The 17,773-nt window shown below is 44.0% G+C and overlaps 2 protein-coding genes across 11 annotated transcripts; one reads left to right on the forward strand and one right to left on the reverse strand.

Annotated features, from left to right (window-relative positions):
* Nucleotides 1-4,024: 4,024 nt before the first annotated feature.
* On the forward strand, nt 4,025-8,812 carry LOC127336719 (uncharacterized). Of its 7 annotated transcripts, none has more exons than XM_051363557.2 (2): nt 4,025-4,924; nt 8,518-8,812. In XM_051363557.2, the coding sequence occupies exons 1-2, from the start codon at nt 4,182-4,184 to the stop codon at nt 8,573-8,575; spliced, it is 801 nt and encodes a 266-aa protein (XP_051219517.1). In that variant the 5' UTR covers nt 4,025-4,181; the 3' UTR covers nt 8,576-8,812. The 7 variants fall into 7 exon arrangements, 1 of the variants encoding a protein (XP_051219517.1); XR_007873493.2 differs by having other exon boundaries at nt 4,028-7,333; nt 7,545-8,812; XR_007873492.2 differs by having other exon boundaries at nt 4,028-7,333.
* On the reverse strand, nt 5,726-12,222 carry LOC127336718 (uncharacterized). Of its 4 annotated transcripts, none has more exons than XM_071826806.1 (4): nt 11,779-12,222; nt 11,377-11,435; nt 9,070-11,275; nt 5,726-5,848 (listed from the first exon to the last, which is right to left on the reverse strand). In XM_071826806.1, exon 3 carries the CDS (start codon nt 11,224-11,226, stop codon nt 9,106-9,108), a length of 2,121 nt encoding a protein of 706 aa, XP_071682907.1. In that variant the 5' UTR covers nt 11,227-11,275; nt 11,377-11,435; nt 11,779-12,222; the 3' UTR covers nt 5,726-5,848; nt 9,070-9,105. The 4 variants fall into 4 exon arrangements, with proteins under 4 accessions (XP_071682907.1, XP_051219516.1, XP_071682909.1 ...); XM_051363556.2 differs by lacking the exon at nt 5,726-5,848 and adding an exon at nt 5,922-5,940; XM_071826808.1 differs by lacking the exon at nt 5,726-5,848 and having other exon boundaries at nt 8,794-11,275; nt 11,779-11,825; nt 11,982-12,222.
* Nucleotides 12,223-17,773: the final 5,551 nt, after the last annotated feature.

Consider the following 17,773-nt stretch of genomic DNA (forward strand, 5'->3'; position numbering starts at 1 on the left):
CCACCATACCTACATACTACATTGTATTTCTCCGCCATTCCAAAGTAAATTGCTTGAGTGCTACCTTTAAATAATTCAAAATTTATCACCTCTGATTTGTGTCAATGTTTTATAGCTCATGAGGAAGTATGTGGTGTTTATCTTTCATTCTTGTTGGGCAACTTTCACCAATGGACTAGTGGCTTCATCCGCTTATCCAATAATTTTGCAAAAAGAGCTGGCGCGGGGTTCCCAGCCCCCAATTAATCAACCTTCATTAATAATTCTCTTCACATGTTTTGCTCTGATTCATCAGTAAGCAACTTAATTTTGCAAATAGACACTTCTTCATGGTATGTGAATGTTGGAAGGCACCCGAGGATTCGGTTAGCCATAGGTTGGGAGGAGTGTCATCCATAAATAAAACTAAAATACATGTGTAAACAAAAGAGAAGAGGGATGATCTACCTTGCTGGTAGAGATAACGTCCTTCATGGGAGCCGCTCTTTGAAGGTTTGTCTGGCAAGGGGGTTAGAGTGCCCACTACCATTCGTTGACAACAACAAACACCTCTCAAAATTTTACTTTTATGCTCTCTTTATGTTTTCAAAACCAAAGCTCTAGCACAAATATAGCAATCAATGCTTCCCTCTGCGAAGGGCCTTTCTTTTACTTTTATGTTGAGTCAGTTCACCTATCTCTCTCCACCTCAAGAAGCAAACACTTGTGTGAACTGTGCATTGATTCCTACATACTTGCATATTGCATTTGTTATATTACTCTATGTTGACAATTATCCATGAGATATACATGTTATAAGTTGAAAGCAACCGCTGAAACTTAATCTTCCTTTATGTTGCTTCAATACCTTTTACTTTGAATTATTACTTTATGAGTTAACTCTTATGCAAGACTTATTGATGCTTGTCTTGAAAGTACTATTCATGAAAAGTCTTTGCTTTATGATTCCTTTGTTTACTCATGTCATTACCATTGTTTTGATCGCTGCATTCATTACATATGCTTACAATAGTATGATCAAGGTTATGATGGCATGTCACTCCAGAAATTATCTTTGTTATCGTTTACCTGCTCGGGACGAGCAGGAACTAAGCTTGGGGATGCTGATACGTCTCCGACGTATCGATAATTTCTTATGTTCCATGCCACATTATTGATGATATCTACATGTTTTATGCATACTTTATGTCATTATTATGCGTTTTCCTAACTAACCTATTGACGAGATGCCGAAGGCAGTTCTTTGTTGTCTGTTGTTTTTAGTTTCAGAAATCCTAGTAAGGAAATATTCTCGGAATCGACGAAATCAACGCCTGTGGTCCTATTTTTCCACGAAGCTTCCAGAAGTCCGAAGGGGAAACGAAGTGGGGCCACGAAGTGGGGACACAGTAGGGCGGCGCGGCCCAAGCCCTGGCCGCGCCGGCCTAGTGTGTGGCCCCACCAGGACTCCACCGACCTTGCCCTTCCGCCTACTTAAAGTCTCCGTCGCGAAAACCCTACCACGTTTGACGATACCAGAGAAAACCTTCCAGAGCCGCCGCCATCGCGAAGCCAAGATCTGGGGGACAGGAGTCTCTGTTCCGGCACACCACCGGGACGGGGAAGTGCCCCCGGAAGGCTTCTCCATCAACACCACCACCATCTTCATCAACGCTGTTGTCTCCCATGAGGAGGGAGTAGTTCTCCATCGAGGCTCGGGGCTGTACCGGTAGCTATGTGGTTCATCTCTCTCCTATGTGCTTCAATACAATAATCTCATGAGCTGCCTTACATGATTGAGATTCATATGATGATGCTTGTAATCTAGATGTCATTATGCTAGTCAAGTGGATTTTACTTATGTGATCTCCGGAGACTCCTTGTCCCACGTGTGTAAAGGTGACAGTGTGTGCACCGTGTGGGTCTCTTAGGCTATATTTCACAGAATACTTATTCGCTGTTATGAATGGCATAGTGAAGTGCTTATTTATATCCCTTTATGATTGCAATGTGTTTTGTATCACAATTTATCTGTGTGCTACTCTAGTGATGTTATTAAAGTAGTTTATTCCTCCCCGCACGGTGTAATGGTGACGGTGTGCATCGTGTAGTACTTGGCGTAGGCTATGATTGTGATCTCTTGTAGATTATGAAGTTAACTATTGCTATGATAGTATTGATGTGATCTATTCCTCCTTTCGTAGTGTGAAGGTGACAGTGTACATGCTATGTTAGTACTTGGTTTGGTTATGTTGATCTGTTGTGCACTCTAAGGTTATTTAAATATGAACATCGAATATTGTGTAGCTTGTTAACTCCGGCATTGAGGGTTCGTGTAATCCTACATAGTTAGTGGTGTTCATCATCCAACAAGAGGGTGTAGAGTCTAGCATCTATCTATTTATTCTGTTATGTGATCAATGTTGAGAGTGTCCACTAGTGAAAGTATGATCCCTAGGCCTTGTTCCTAAATACTGTTATCGCTGCTTGTTTACTATTTTACTGCATCTTTACTTCCTGCAATATTACTACCATCAACTGCACGCCAGCAAGCACTTTTCTGGCGCTGTTACTACTGCTCATATTCATTCATACCACTTGTATTTCACTATCTCTTCGCCGAACTAGTGCACCTATTAGGTGTGTTGGGGACACAAGAGACTTCTTGCTTTGTGGTTGCAGGGTTGCATGAGAGGGATATCTTTGACCTCTTCCTCCCTGAGTTCGATAAACCTTGGGTGATCCACTTAAGGAAAACTTGCTGCTGTTCTACAAACCTCTGCTCTTGGAGGCCCAACACTGTCTACAAGAATAGAAGCACCCGTAGACATCAAATGCCAATGATGAACATAATAACACTTTATTTTGTCCAGACGTGCATTATTACCACATTCCTTATCAGTCACTTAGGCCATTGTATTCTTGAATTGCGTTGTGTTGTATGACATCTCATACCAACCAATATGGTACTTATATCCAAGAATTCCATTGTGTGACTAATCAAAGAATACATTCATAACATGTATATCATCTATATACACCTGAGCTAGACTTTCTAGTCTTTTCTTTCTTTCTGCCAAAATATTTTGTTGTTTCTCTTTTAGCTTTCCTCATTCTCAGAAAACACTTCAATATGAAAATTTATTTCTGCCAAAAATATAGCTAAAACTTATTCGAATATGAAAATTGTTTGAATTAAAAAATATTCGGATCTAAAAAATGTTTAAATTTAGAATATGTTCAAATTTAAAAAGTGTTCGAATCTAAAAAAATGTTTGTATTAAAAAAATGAATGAATCTAAAAAAGTTTAAATGTTTTTTTAGAAAATAAATCTAAAAACAGTTGGATCTGGAAAGTGTACGAATTATAAAAATGTTCGAATTTGAAAAAAAATCGGATTTTAAAAATTTCAGAAAACTTGAGAATTTAAAGTTTGAAAAAAGTTCAAGAAAAACTAACTGGAAAAATTGAAAAACCCCGTCGAAAATCAGAATAAACTGAACAAAAGCGAAAAAAGCAGACACTGTCGCCGTTAATGGGCCGGCCCAGAATCAGTCCTCCTTGTGCGGAGCGCTGGATTGCTCCGGCTATGAGCGGAGAATAGGAACCGCCCCACGTGCCTCCGTGCACCACGATGCTCCGAGACTTATTAAAAGTTTGGACACTCTGCGGTGCGGGGACACGTGTGCCTAATCCGGTGAGTACCTGTGTGTTTCCATTTCAAAGAAGTCCACGATGTACGCCGCGTTGACGTGAAACTCTTTAAGTCCACGCTTGTCACGCACAAAACCTCGAAGCCTCCGGAGAAAACCCAATCTGGGCACCACCACCGTTGATATCCCCATCCAACGCGCGCCTCCCCGTCTTCGTACCAAGCTACCCCGATCGAACCGCCATATAGGAAAGAAAATCACGCACCAAATTCAATTCGCCCACGTCGATCGGGACTTCCCGGAGACGGAACCGCCAACCGTGTGGATATCCAAAACCTTGCGCGGTAAGGAATCCCGCATGATATGATCGACCACGAACCGACCCCGACCACGTTACCTCCTTCCGCTTCTATCTTCTCTCCCGCTCCTATATAATCCCTCCTCTTCTACTCGATCGACGTCCCCGTCATCACATCACAGTTTGAAAACCTCCAAAGCGCGCGCGCTCATCGGTCTGTCGGAGCTTCTTCGTGTGAACTTCGTGCGCCATGGACGCCGCCGCCTCGCTGGACGCCGGTTTCGACTTCGACGACCTGGGTTTCCTGGACGGGCTGCTGGAGTGCTTCGACCTGGACCTACCGGCCGACTTCGGCGATTCCTTTCTCGGCGAACCAGGCAAGGACGGCGGTCTGGGCCTGGATCTGGGTTCTCCTGACGGCGGGAGGGAGAGCTCGCCGGAATCCGTGGTGACGGACGACGGCGCGCCGTCCTCGGGAGATCGCGAGGAGGACGACGGCGGGATGTCGGCGTACGTGAGCGATCTGGAGAGGTTCCTCATGGAGGACAGCGTCGATTACGAGGTCGGTGCACCACCGACAGCGGAGCACAAGGAGTTTGCTCCGGATGAGTGCTTCTTAACCGATTACTTTGTTGCAGACGACGGTTGCACAGAGCCGGCGGCCGGTGCCGGCGTCAACGACGCCGACACGACGGGAGTGGAGGACGAGCTGGAGCTTGCCGTCGACGACTACTTCCTGGACGACTACTACGTTGAGGACCAGGGCTACGCCATGTCGGCCGCGGGTGACACTGTCGATGATGATGATATGGGGTTGAAGGAGGAGGAGATTGCGGGCGACGAGTACTGCTTCGAAGACTTGTTTGCTGCTGACGACGTCAACGGTTGCGCCGAGCCCGCGTCTGCTGCCGGCGTGTTGGATGCGGCGTCCTCGTCGGAGGACGACGATTTTGCCGCTCGCGAGGACGAAGCTTCCTCGAGGAAGCGCGCAAGGTACGAATGAATTGAATCGGTTTCGTTCATTCATTCTGTGCTAATTGCGAACTTTTAAATCTTAGGAACCAATCAGATGTTAATTACAAGTGCTAATCCAATTGGAGAAATGGAACAATCTGTAAATATATATAATTAGATATAAGTAGTACTAGTGCTCTGTTTAATACGACGTGGAAATTCGTCAAAGTTTATGTCCTCCATGTCTGTTCTTGTTTCGTAAATCCCACCGTGTTATGATCGATCCTCTAGAAGAAGGGGTTGCTTATTTGAAACTGTCAGCGTGCATCTATTTATGCTCTTTTTTTCTTGGGGATCTATTTATGCTATTGGATTGGATGATACTCTACAAGCATCCAATTTAATTTATACAGTATGTTGATACTGTCAGCATGAATCTATTTATGACCTTGGATTGGATGATATATAAGCACCCAATTTGATTATATCTGTTGATAATGATATTCATCATCCATACCCTGAGGCAGAGGAGGGGCGTCGCCCCTTCACCATGCGAAGCAGAGCTCGGGGTAACCAGATGGCGTTGCACCTCGGTGGAATTACAAGGATGCCGCCGCCTTGGCCATCAGTACCACCGGCTGCCTTCCTCCGGTGTATGCGGCAGCGCGTGGCTCTCGATTTGATCGATCCTCACCTGCAGCTTCCATCGTCTTGAAGGAACCAAATTGCTCTCGCCGCATGGTGCCTATCTCAGGTATTCAAACTGGTAGGTTGAAAGTCCAGAGGAATACTACGGCATATTTCCGTGTTCTTTACCATTTTAGTTTACCTTCCAGCTGGCTGGACCAGGCCAAGCTTGGGGCCTACAGAAAACTTACTGCTCCAAAGCCTTTGGCCATGTCAGAAAATCACCTAAAACGAATTTCACGTAAAGCGGCCTGAGAAATCCCCTTCTTCACCAGTCTACAAAATTAATTTGACGTGAAACTCTGAACTTTGCTTTAAGATTGGTATTTTTTCTGAAACTTTGCATTCAGAATTCTAAGAAATCTATCCTGGAGAAGGTTTAGAGAATGGATTAGCCGTTTGGAGTAACTAGATATTCAGCATGGAAGAATTTAAAAGATTTTTAAAGAAAAGTAAAAAAAAAAAAAGATATCGTGGGAAGTAGAAGAGAGCAAATGAATCACTGAGGTAGAGGGGAATCTACAAAAAAAAAATAGCACCCAGGAGATATGAACTAGAGGCTTCAAGAAAATTCGTGTTCTCATAATTCTATGAAGCCAATAAATAAATATTATTCATGAAAAAATAGAAGAAACACATCTAGATTTGGATATTTTTATGGAATATTCTAGATACAAGATACTCCCTCTGTTTTTATATACAAGGCCATCATTCATTTTGAGCTAAAACTTTGACTAATATATTTTGATCAACATAATATGAATTATATATCACCAAAAGTATACTATTGGATTCATATTTAAAAGATGTTTTCAACATATACTTTTTATCAATCAAATTGTTAGTCAAAGTTTTGGTTCGGAATACTTAGTGCCCTTATATATGATTTTTTTAAATGGGGTACCCAGCCTCAACACGGAACGATGCATGTAGTCATTTTGTTGCATTATTAAATTGCTAATTGCTAATTCTTAGTTAGTCGACTCCTTAGACATTGGATTTGTCACCTGATTTGTGCTAATATGATAGTTGCAAGTGAGATGCAACTGAGGTTTCCTTAGTTACAAATGGGTTGCAACTAAGATTTTCCTAGTTACACCTAGGCTGTAACTTACAAAAAAAAAATAAGCTATTGAATTTGCTCCTGAGATTCATGCTGGCCTATAAGTTACACATGAGTTACAAGTCTAGATGTGCCCTTACTAAAATGCTATGTCTAGGTCTCAAGTTAACTGAGTCTGGCTCACCTAAGAAAAGTGTAAGGTAAGGAGCACGATTCGATCTTCCTGCTCATGATTGAGACCACGTGGCTCGTAGTCGCACGGGGCTCTCTGCTCTACTTGCGGTGCTACAGGGAACTCATCCTCAAGTACGACATGGCCAGGCATGGCCTCAGGATGATCCACCGACCTGATGTGTTCCAAGCGAATGCGTATGGCGTTTCTGTGAATGATGGTGCATTGTATTAGGAGTTGCCGGAGGCCAGGATTCGTGTCTCTACATGTGGTCAAGGTAGGCAAGTGACATCAGTGATAAAGGATGGGATCAGAACAGGGTCATCAACCTGCGCAATCTGCTTCCAATTGAAACTGGAACTTCCTTTACTACGAAGGTGGTAGGCTTTGCCGCAGAAACAAATACCATTTTCATTAGCCTACCCATTGGTGCATTTGCAATCGATCTCCAATCAGAGTGTGTGAAGAAGGTGTGTGATTGGGAAATCTCACACTCTGTTTCCAGTCTTCGGTTTCTACACTCCAGGTAATATACATTTTTCCTTGTGGTGCCTGTGATATGTGATGATGTATTCGGTAGTTTGCGTGCGGTTCAACTTTCAGACTCCTATAGGGATCATTGTGGACTCCTCAAGACATAAACAGAAAATTCAGATTAACTGTTTGTATTCTCTGTACCCTCATCAATGCTCATATTGCATAGCTACATAATTCTAATGTGATTTTTTATTTGCTAGGTATGATGAGATGTTTGCAACATCCAACCTTTTGCTCTTCGTTCAAGTTTATGTAGCTTTATAGTCCAACCTAAATATAAGCAGTGAGTTGGTTGCCATTAGTACAAAGTCCATCTTTGTATTATTACTTGTAAGAACATCAACATGATTTAAATTGGAAACGCTGATAGCTGGCCGTTAATAATGTATTAATAATGTGGATTCATATAGCTACTTAATCCAAGCTAAGCATTGGCTGGCCGTTAGTACATAGGCCATGCTTGTACTATTATTTGTAATGAAGTCTCTAAAATTGAAACTGGAAATCCTGATAATTGATTAATTGTGAGGAAGTGACTCAAAATTCCCCTTTTATCATATCATTTTCCTAAGCTCTATTATCTTACTTATTATAGTAAGCAAGAAACAGTTTCTCACGTTCTGAACAACAAGGTATATTAGGTTCAGAGGGATTTTGGAAGGGGATTCTCTGAAAATGTGGTAGCAGTTGCAAACCTCTGCTGATATTGCCTTGAGTTATAAGCTAAATCAAGTGATTTGGAGCTTAAATCCTAGTATGGGTTGCTCGAAGAGATCTTGCTTTGTCGTTTCAAAACCTCTACGGTTTCCTATTCTTCACAGGGAAGTTTGGAGAATTGGATTACTTCTGAATATTACTTTAACCTTGAAATGGAAATAACTGTCAGTTTTATGGGTAAATCTGCAAACATAGAGCGTAGTTTCTAAGATTTTAGTTGTCCAAATACGTTTGTAATGTGGCATCTTGCTCGTTTGGCCTACAAAGCATTCCTAGCAGCTAGCTACATGGAAACGGGGTTTTCAGTTTCAGAATCTGGTCGCAGCTGGAATAGCTGCTGCAACATGGGCTATTTGGGAGGCATCTTCCTTCAGAAATGTTGTTATGTGTCATCTTAATGCGCGAATATACGAAGTCTGCTATTGGTTTGATGCTTGGTGTTTGTTGTTGAAGCAGGAAGACAGAACCAGATGACAGCACGAAGGTTACATCAGGTAGCCAGGTAGTTGTTTGACAGAGCGAAGTGCTGCCGAGTCAAATGCCATGGACTGGAGGCAGGTTAACCGAAAGGCGTGGTCGCTGCTTGGTACTTGTTGGATGCATTGTGTGTTTGCTGTAATGTACTTGTAAGTCTTGTAAGTCGTTTGAGTCAGTTTGTAAGAGAGGTAGGCGTAATGGTTGAGGGTTTCTAAACCTTGTTAGTACCTGAACTCTTTAATCTGCTAATGAAGGTTCATTATGTTTCTCTAAACTTTCTAGTGCTAATGCTAATTTTGCTGTTGCTTAAGCTGCTTGTCATCACTCACTGCTAATGCTAATTTTACCTGTTAACTTTTGATAAGTATGCATGGATAAAATTTTAATAATTCTGCACAGCTCACAAAATACATATTTTTTTCACAATATTTGCAGATATCTAGTACTCTGTATTAATTAAATTTCAAATGCACGTAGTTAGTTTTATTCAATTTCTTTGGACCCATGCCCCAGATCAGTAATATCTCGTACCTTTTGTCTAACCTCCAGCGACTTCAGTTCTCCAAGCTAGTCGTCCTGGACGGTACTCTCAAAAAAGTCGTCCTGGACGCAAAAGATGGTGGGCTTTTCTGGTTGGATCATCTCAAGAGTGCCATCGAGCATCTTGATGACCTCTCCCATGGAGGGTCGCGTCTCAGCACGGTCCTGGAGGCACCAGATGGCCGTGTTCACCATGCGCTCAACCGTGGCCTCGTCTTTCCTGGCTTCCGCTAGGATTGCCGGGTCGAGGATGTCCTCGATCCGGCGATCTATGTAGCACTTCTCATAGGCCCACTTGGGGAAGTAACAATCCTCGCTGTCCGCTGAATCTTGCCGGAATCCATAGTTGCGGCGACCGGAGACAATCTCAAGGAGCACCATGCCGAAGCTGTATACGTCGGCCTTGGCCGTGATGGGCTCACGGTGGATGACCCACTCAGGCGCCATATAACCACGGGTACCACGGATCCTGGACATTGTGACCTTCTCTTCTTCCATGCTAGTCAGCTTGGACAACCCGAAGTCGGACAGCTTGGGGCAGAAGTTGTCGTCTAGGAAGATATTCTCCGGCTTGATGTCACAGTGCAGCAGCCACTCCGAGCTGTACTCCTCGTGCAGATACACCACGGCACGCGCCACCCCAAGTGCAATCCGGTGGCGCGTGTTCAGCTCCAGCAGGAGCGGCTGCCGCTGATGATCGTCGCCCTCCCCCGTGGACGCCGCAAAGAGGTACTTGTCGAGAGAGCTGTTAGAGAAGAACTCGTTGACGAGCATGAACTGTTCCTTATCCGCGCAGAATCCAAATATGCGCACGACGTTCAGGTGATTCATCCGCGCCATGATGGTCACCTCCCCCCAGAACTCCGCATCACTGCCGCCCACACCGTGCAACTGCTTCACCGCCACAGCACGACCATCAGGCAGCTCTCCGCGGTACACTGTGCCGTACGCGCCGCGGCCCACCACGTTGGTGAAGTTCTTTGTCGCCGTCTTCAGATCTGCGTACGAGTACTGCGGGACGCCGACGGAGGCAAGCAGACCCTTCTTGAAATTTGTTGTGTTTCTATTAAAAATGCTTACATTCTTCATCTTACCGAGAATCGATCCGGAGGCAACACTGCCTGCGCCAGGATTGTCTACTTTCAATTCATTTTGACCTCCACTAAAGAAACGCCAACTTGTTTGTGACTTTGCTTGGGATTTCTCTACAACTGCTCTGAGCTCCCGGAGGCGTCCAGCGACGTCATTCATTTCAGGACGCTCGTCATACTCCTCTTTCAGGCAATCTTTTGCAATTTTTCCAATTGCCTCGAGAACCTTGATGTTGCTCTCATTAGCAATGTCTGCATCGAACAACTCTCTTATAGACGTCCGTTTTGCAGAAGCTTTACCAAATCTCTGAATGACTCTCTTTGCCTTGTCAGTTGGTTTTGTTTTGGTGATTAGTTCCACAAGAACAACCCCGAAGCTGTAAACATCACTCTTCACGGTCAGACACCCCTGCTTTGGAAACTCTGGATCCATATAACCAATACACCCTTTCACATTTATAGTGCATTCAGTGTTGCTGTCTCCCAAGAGAAGCCTAGATATTCCAAAATCTGATATTTTGGCGTGAAAATTATCATCCAGAAGGATATTAGAGGGCTTGATGTCGCAGTGAAGAACAGGGCTGTACATGGAGTGCATGCAGCCTAGGGCTTCTGCACATTCTATAGCAATGTTCAATCTTGTGGCCAAAGAGATTGGAGTATCACCCAAATGAAGCAGATCACTGAGATTTCCATTGCTAACATGCTCGAGGACCAACATCTCAGCATTTTCCTCAACGCAACACCCAATGAGCCTAACTACATTCTTATGATTGATTTGACTATGAATGATTACCTCTTTAGCGAACTCTTGCAGCGAATCTGAGTGGATATATTTCTTCACTGCAACTGACTGATTATCCTCAAGGATTCCTTTGTAAACCTCTCCAAATCCACCGTTTCCAAGTTTGGTGCTGTAGTTGCTGGTTATTCTCTTAATCGTATCTTCCGAAAAATACTTGATATTATGATTGTTCTTCAATCTCCACTTTGTCTTGTCGGTATCTTGGATCAAGTCTCTAAGCATATTTTCTGGAATCTCTGCTTTCTGTTCCATTTTTGTTGCTAATACAGATTCCCGACACTCAGTATATAATGTTGATAACCTATCCACGGAAGTAAGGGTCAACTACAGCAAAATCTGTTGAATTTTTATGGAATACATAAACCCAAGTCGAAAAAAGGACCCATAGAAATGGTCACCTACAATATTTTGTTCCTTTCTCTCCAATGAATTATTGCCGATAACTTTGCAATGTAGATAACCTGCCCATGGAAATAAGCAGTCATTTACAGGAAAATGTGCGAAAATTTGTGGAATATATAAAACCAGGTCGAAAACAAATATCCATAAGAATGGTCGCCTACAAGAAATTTTATTTCTATCCAATGCATTGTTGCTTATAATTTTGCAACAGATGTACACGGATGTACACTCAGTATATATAATGTTGATAATTTATTCATGGAAATAAGTAGTCATTTACAGGAAACCTGCGAAATCTATGGTATATGCAAACCCAAGTCAGAAAAAAATATCCATTTACATATGAATGGTCACCTACACTAGTGTGAAAAAAGGAGGATTAGCATTGTCGCTTCAATGTACCTGAGGATCAACGGGAGCTGCCACCACCCCAAGATCCAGCAGCAAGCCTGCAACCCAGCAATAAATTGGATAATCCCTACAAATCCAGATCCAGATCCAGCACGAACCACCTTGGCTCTTGCTAATATCCCCTACTGCGCATAGATCAAGCTGCACCTTGGCAGCGAATGGGAGTGGCAAACTATCACAGATCTATCTAATACCTGCGTATATCTCACTCTGGTCAACGGGACTGTGCACTTCAGCACGCGGCTGCCGCACAGCATCAGAGGAGTGTACGATAAATAATTGCCATACTTCAGAGAGCACACACAAGGCCTTTTTCAATGTTTAACTACATGCTGCAAGTGAGGATTTGGCAGAAGAGAGCCAAAGACGGAAGAGACGGAGAAAGAGCACCGGAACAGGAGACGAAAGTACATACTTCAAAGAATTGAAGTATGTGATAGCGGTGACTAGGGATGTGAATGGGACGAATAATTTTCATTCATTTTTAAGAATATGGTTTGCATTTTTAGAAATCCGTCGGATATGGATGTAGATACGGATAGTGATCAAGCGGATATCCGACAGATAGCGGATATGGTATTGATACTATCCAACGGATACGGATTACCTGCTATTTTTTTGGATTATCCGAGGTTCATAAATAGGATAATCCAAGAAAATTAGCCCAATCCTAAATATTTAGACAGTATAGTTAGTTCATCGGCTGAAATATGTATGCTATTAGGATCCAATTTACTTTGTTGTACGAAACAAGTGTGTAAAATTAGTCTCAAGAAATTTACCTTTCTGCATCTTTCTAGTTTGCTGATGATCCATTATTCAGCCATCTTACAAACATAGCTAACTGATTAGTTTGCTGGTATAGAAGTAAAAGTGGTTAAAATTAGTCTCATATAATCATGGAAACTTTACATTTTTGACCTTTTATCAGATTTAAGATGTACTAGTACTACAATGTATTTTGTTCGAGATGCACAAACATTTCTGGATCGGGATGCATGTCCATATAGGAAGCACGACCCCTACTTTAAGTTGAAGCATGACGTTATTGGAATTTTCGGGTTCTCGTCGATTCAGAAGTGCACCGCCGCCATGAGGATGCTTGCACACGAAGCACCTGCCGACACACAGGACAACTACCTTCGCATGAGTGAGTCTACTGTCATTGAGTGCATGTACAAATTTTACCGAGCTATGGTGGAAAAGTTTGGTAAATACTAGCTAACTGAAGAAGAGACTGCATCATACCCAAAATGTTGCGAGAGGATTTTCTAGGATGTTTGAAAGCATCGATTATATGCACTGGTCATGAAAGAATTGTGTGTTTGCTTGGCAAGGTATATACAAAGGCCGTCATGGATATTGCAGTGTGATGCTTGAAGCTGTACCAGATTATGACCTATGGATTTTGCATTCTTTCTTTGCCATAGCGGGATAACACAATGCCATCAACGTGTTGCAGCGGTCTCCGATGTTCAGCAAACTAGTGGAAGGTCATGTTGCACCATGCAACTATGAGATTAATGGCCACCAATATACCAAAGGCTCCGCCGCAAAAAAATATATCAAAGGCTATTATCTAGCCGATGGTATATATCCAAAATGGGCGAATTTTTTCAAAACAATCCCAGCTCGATCAGGTCATAAGAATTGCCACGTTGCTTCACGATAGGAGCCTTGTAGGAAGGATGTTAAGCGGTCATTTGGTGTGCTTGAAGCTCAATTTTCTAATGTTCGGTTGAAAGGATACGGATGTCGCCTAGAGGGGGGTGAATAGGCAATTTAAAACTTTTACGAGATGGGCTTAACAAATGCGGAATAAAACTAGCGTTTACTTTGTCAAGCCCAAAGCCTATATACTATTGTTCACCTATGTGCACTAACAACTTATGCTAAGCAATACAAGCAAGTATGTGATAGCAAGATATATATAACTTCAAGCACGATGGCTATCACAAGGTAAAGTGCATAAGTAAAGAGCTCGGGTATAGAGATAACCGAGGCACGCGGGAGACGATGATTTATCCCGGAGTTCACACTCTTGCGAGTGCTAATCTCCGGTGGAGAGGTGCGGTTGCTTAGTGCTCCCGAACGCCACAAGAGGCTCACCTTGAGGTGTGGTTGCTCGATGCACACCAACGCCACAAAGGCCTCACCCCAAGATGCGGTACTCACACCACACACCGAACGCCACGAAGGCGCCTCACCTAAATCTCCGGTGACCCTCGCCACAAAGGCCTAGGTCACGGTTCCACTAAGGGATTTCCTTCGAGGCGGAAACCGGGCCTTACACAAAGATTGGGGCACACATCCACAACTTAATTGGAGGCTCCCAACAAATCGCCACAAAGGCCTAGAATCCGTCTAGGGTTCCAAGAACCCAAGAGTAACAACCTTCTTGCTTTCACCACCACGAATCACCGTGGAGAACTCAAACCGATGCACCAAATGCAATGGCAAGAACACCACAAAGATGCTCAAGTCCTTCTCTCTCAAATTCCAACAAAGCTACAAAAGCTATTGGGGGAATAAGAGAGGAAGAACAAAGAGGAGAACACACAATTCTCCAAGATCTAGATCCCAAAGATTCACTCACAAAGAGGTGATTTGGTTTGGTCAAAGTGTGGATCTAGATCCCCTCAATCTTTCTCTCAAAAAGATGCAAGAATCATTGGTTGGGGAAAGAGAGATCAAGCTCACAAAAAGTCAATCAACAATGGTGGTGAGCTTGAGAGAGAGAGGAGGAAGAAGAAGAAGCAAGCCGTCAAAAAAACCAGGAGAGAGAGGGGGCTTAAAAAGGATGCCCCAATTTCTGCCCGTTGGAGTGCTGCGCGCGGGGAAGAAGGGGACCGGTAGTACCGGCCCATGGTGGCCGGTACTACCGGCCAGAGATGGCAGGAGGCGGCGGGGGAGGCGTGCTGCGGGCAGGGAGGGGAGGCTGGAGCCTCCGGCCATGGTACCGGCCGGGGTACCGCCGAACCTCCCCATAGCCCTGGACTTCTCTGAGAGCCACGACGCCTTAGCGGTACCGCGGGCGGTACCAAGCCCGGAGGCTCCGGCCAAGGTGAGGCCGGTGGTACCGCCCGTGCCTCCGGCGGCTGTCCCTCCTCTCCTTTTCCTTTCTTTTCTTTTTATTTCTTTTAAACCCAAATATGGAAATGCAAATATCTTGAGATTGGTGAATCCAAACGAGATGAAACCAATTTTGTTGGAAAGAGGACAACAAGAGCTACCCAACAAAAAGTGGAAATATGGAAATCAGTGGGGGTGATTTTCTATGATTTTTAGAGGTGCAATACCTCAACATGAGAAACCGAGAAAATCACCAAACTCGAAAACGCAACAAGTGATCTATGCAAAATCCGTTTTCGATGAACTAGAGCTTGTCATGAGAATAAGCACAAGCTCTAAAACATCACATGGATAAGATCTAAATAACAACCAAGAAAGATGATGCAAGGATGCAAAGGTTTGAGCTCTCTCCGAACGATACAATCGAGTTACTCACTCGAGAGCCCTCTTGATAGTACGACAACTAAACTATAAACCGGTCTCCAACTACACCATGAGACCGGTGAGAAAGAAACCCTATCAAGAGCAAACCTTAACCTTGCGCATTCCACTTGATCTCGATGATGACGATCTTGACCGCAACAAGATGGAACGCCTTTCTTGATTGTGCTTGCTTGACGAAGTCTTGTAGATTGCTCCCCCATAATCCACCATGGGAGAGCTTCTTCTTCGGCGCATCTTCTCAAATCCATGAACACCATATGGATGGCAAGCTTCAAGCATATGATCTCTTCGAGTTGGCTCATCTTGAACTAGCACTTCATTTCTCCATGGCAAGCTTCAAGCTTATGATCTCTTCGAGTTGGCTCATCTTGAACTTGCACTTCAATTCTTCATTCTTCATCATGTTGATGTCTTGAAGTAACTTGAGGGCACACTTCATCTTCATCTTCAAGACATACTTGACACTTGATATACTTCATCAATTTCTTCTTATTGCAACCTTGAAGCCAACATATGGTTCAAGAATTGCCTATGGACAACTCCTACAAATATAACTCAATGCAAACATTAGTCCATAGGGATTGTCATTAATTACCAAAACCACACATGGGGGCTCCATGCACTTTCATCGGTACCCTGCTCTAAGCTGGTCTCACGATCAAATGTGAGAGGTGATGCAGGCTTGTGTGATCATGCACGACATGATTATGGAGGATGACCGCAAGAATCGGGTCAGGACACATGTTGGTTCCTATGAGTGTCAGTGTCATCTTGCGGAGGTTAATCATGACGTACCTGCAGATTTTGTTGATTAGATCCGTGACATCAATGTTCACCAGCAACTTCAAAATGATCTCGTTGAGCATCTCGAGGGTCAAATGATTATCAGTAAATGCTGAGGTGCTTGATCTAGCCCAACTTTTATTATATTTGTTGAGTTTCTTATTGTTTGTTGTCTTTTAATTTGAAAAAAATTTAGCAAACATATTTGTTTGTATGCTATGTTTAATAAAATGGTTGTGTTTTCGAATTCTCTAACAAAAAAAATTAGGTCCTCGTTTGGGGGCCGCGGCTAGGCAGCGACGTCCCCCAAACGCAGCACAAAGAAAAATCGTCTCCCAAATGCTCGATCCGGCGCGATTTGGGGGACGCTTTGGGGGACAGGACTGGAGATGCTCTTAGCTTTCGAGCAACCTGGCCTTCTCGGTTTACACGCCCTTTTTTTATGCACGCTTCTGTCCCTTTATCTTTTTTCGCTTGAAGAAAGGAGGGTAATCTCCATCTCATATTAAAGGCGGTATGCATTTTACAGTCAAACCTCGGAAAGGAAAAGAAAATTGCAATAATGGCCAACACTATTGCACAAAGAGCCTCCAAAATGTAGAAGAAAACGTGATCGACTACTCGGTCCTCTGTACCGACGGCGAGCCTCCATCGTCGGTCACCTTGAAACCGTCGGGGATGGACCACTTGACGGTGAGAAGCCGTTGATGCCTACGGGAAGCTCTAGAGGTGGAGTAGAACGCCACCTGGAAGGGCCACCCTTGCAATCAAAGTCACAGACGCAAAATGTCCACCACGTGGTAAGCTCGATGTTGTCGTAGAATCTTGATCTTCCACCTTGAAGATGCATAGGGCGATGTACATTTTCTCTTCCTCTCCTCGACTCCATGGCCAACCAGAGGGGACTTCACCACCCCAACACTCCCACACTTCAAGGTGGCTACGCTTGTTTGGGGGACTCTGACTCCAAGGTAAGTTCCATCATCTTCCTCCATGGAAACATGAGAGGGCACCTCGCCTGTGGCTGCCTAGTGCCGAACTGTTATATTATGATCCAAATTCATATACTAAAGGGAGGCTAACTTCTGACGAGCGGAGCGAGGCCCGTCGCGGGAGGCTTGGACCGAAGCGTAGCGTAGTCAGAAGTTAGCCCATACGTCGTGCCCTACAGGGACGCCTGCGGGGGGTGCGGGGGGCTGCTGTCCCCCGCGGTACGGATCGTTGCCACCGTCTATATATATTCCCTGTAAGCCGCCGCTAGGGTTTGTCGCATCATTGTATACCCACGGCGTTTGTAAACACCACCGAAATAGTGAGTTTTGCTGGCTGGCGCCCGTGGTTTTTCCCTTGTGTGTTGCAAGGGTTTTCCACGTTAAAATCTCGTGTCCTCTGCAGTGTTTTACTTTTTGTTCTTCGTTTATTGTGCATCTCGATTATATAACAAGTGGTATCAGAGCCCGTGTTCTTTGGATCTAGGGTTTACGAGATGTCGTCACTGAAGTTCGATCTACCGCAGCTGGACTACACCACGAGATTTGCTTTGTGGCAAGTGAAGATGAGGGCGATTCTCGCCCAATCTTCAGATCTGGATGAAGCGATCGATGCTTTCGGCGAGAAAGCGATGGATACCTGGACCGATGCGGAGAAGCGAAAAGATCGTAAGGCTTTATCGTTGATTCAACTCCAT

This window comes from Lolium perenne, chromosome 2, assembly GCF_019359855.2.
Source record: "Lolium perenne isolate Kyuss_39 chromosome 2, Kyuss_2.0, whole genome shotgun sequence".
Taxonomy (NCBI): Eukaryota; Viridiplantae; Streptophyta; class Magnoliopsida; order Poales; family Poaceae; genus Lolium; species Lolium perenne.

Coding starts and splice junctions, on each gene's coding strand:
- LOC127336719 (XM_051363557.2), top strand. CDS start 4,182: ATGGACGCCGCCGCCTCGCTGGACGCCGGTTTCGACTTCGACGACCTG. Junction 4,925..8,517: donor TCCTCGAGGAAGCGCGCAAG/GTACGAATGAAT, acceptor TTGTTGAAGCAG/GAAGACAGAACCAGATGACA.
- LOC127336718 (XM_071826806.1), bottom strand. CDS start 11,226: ATGGAACAGAAAGCAGAGATTCCAGAAAATATGCTTAGAGACTTGATC.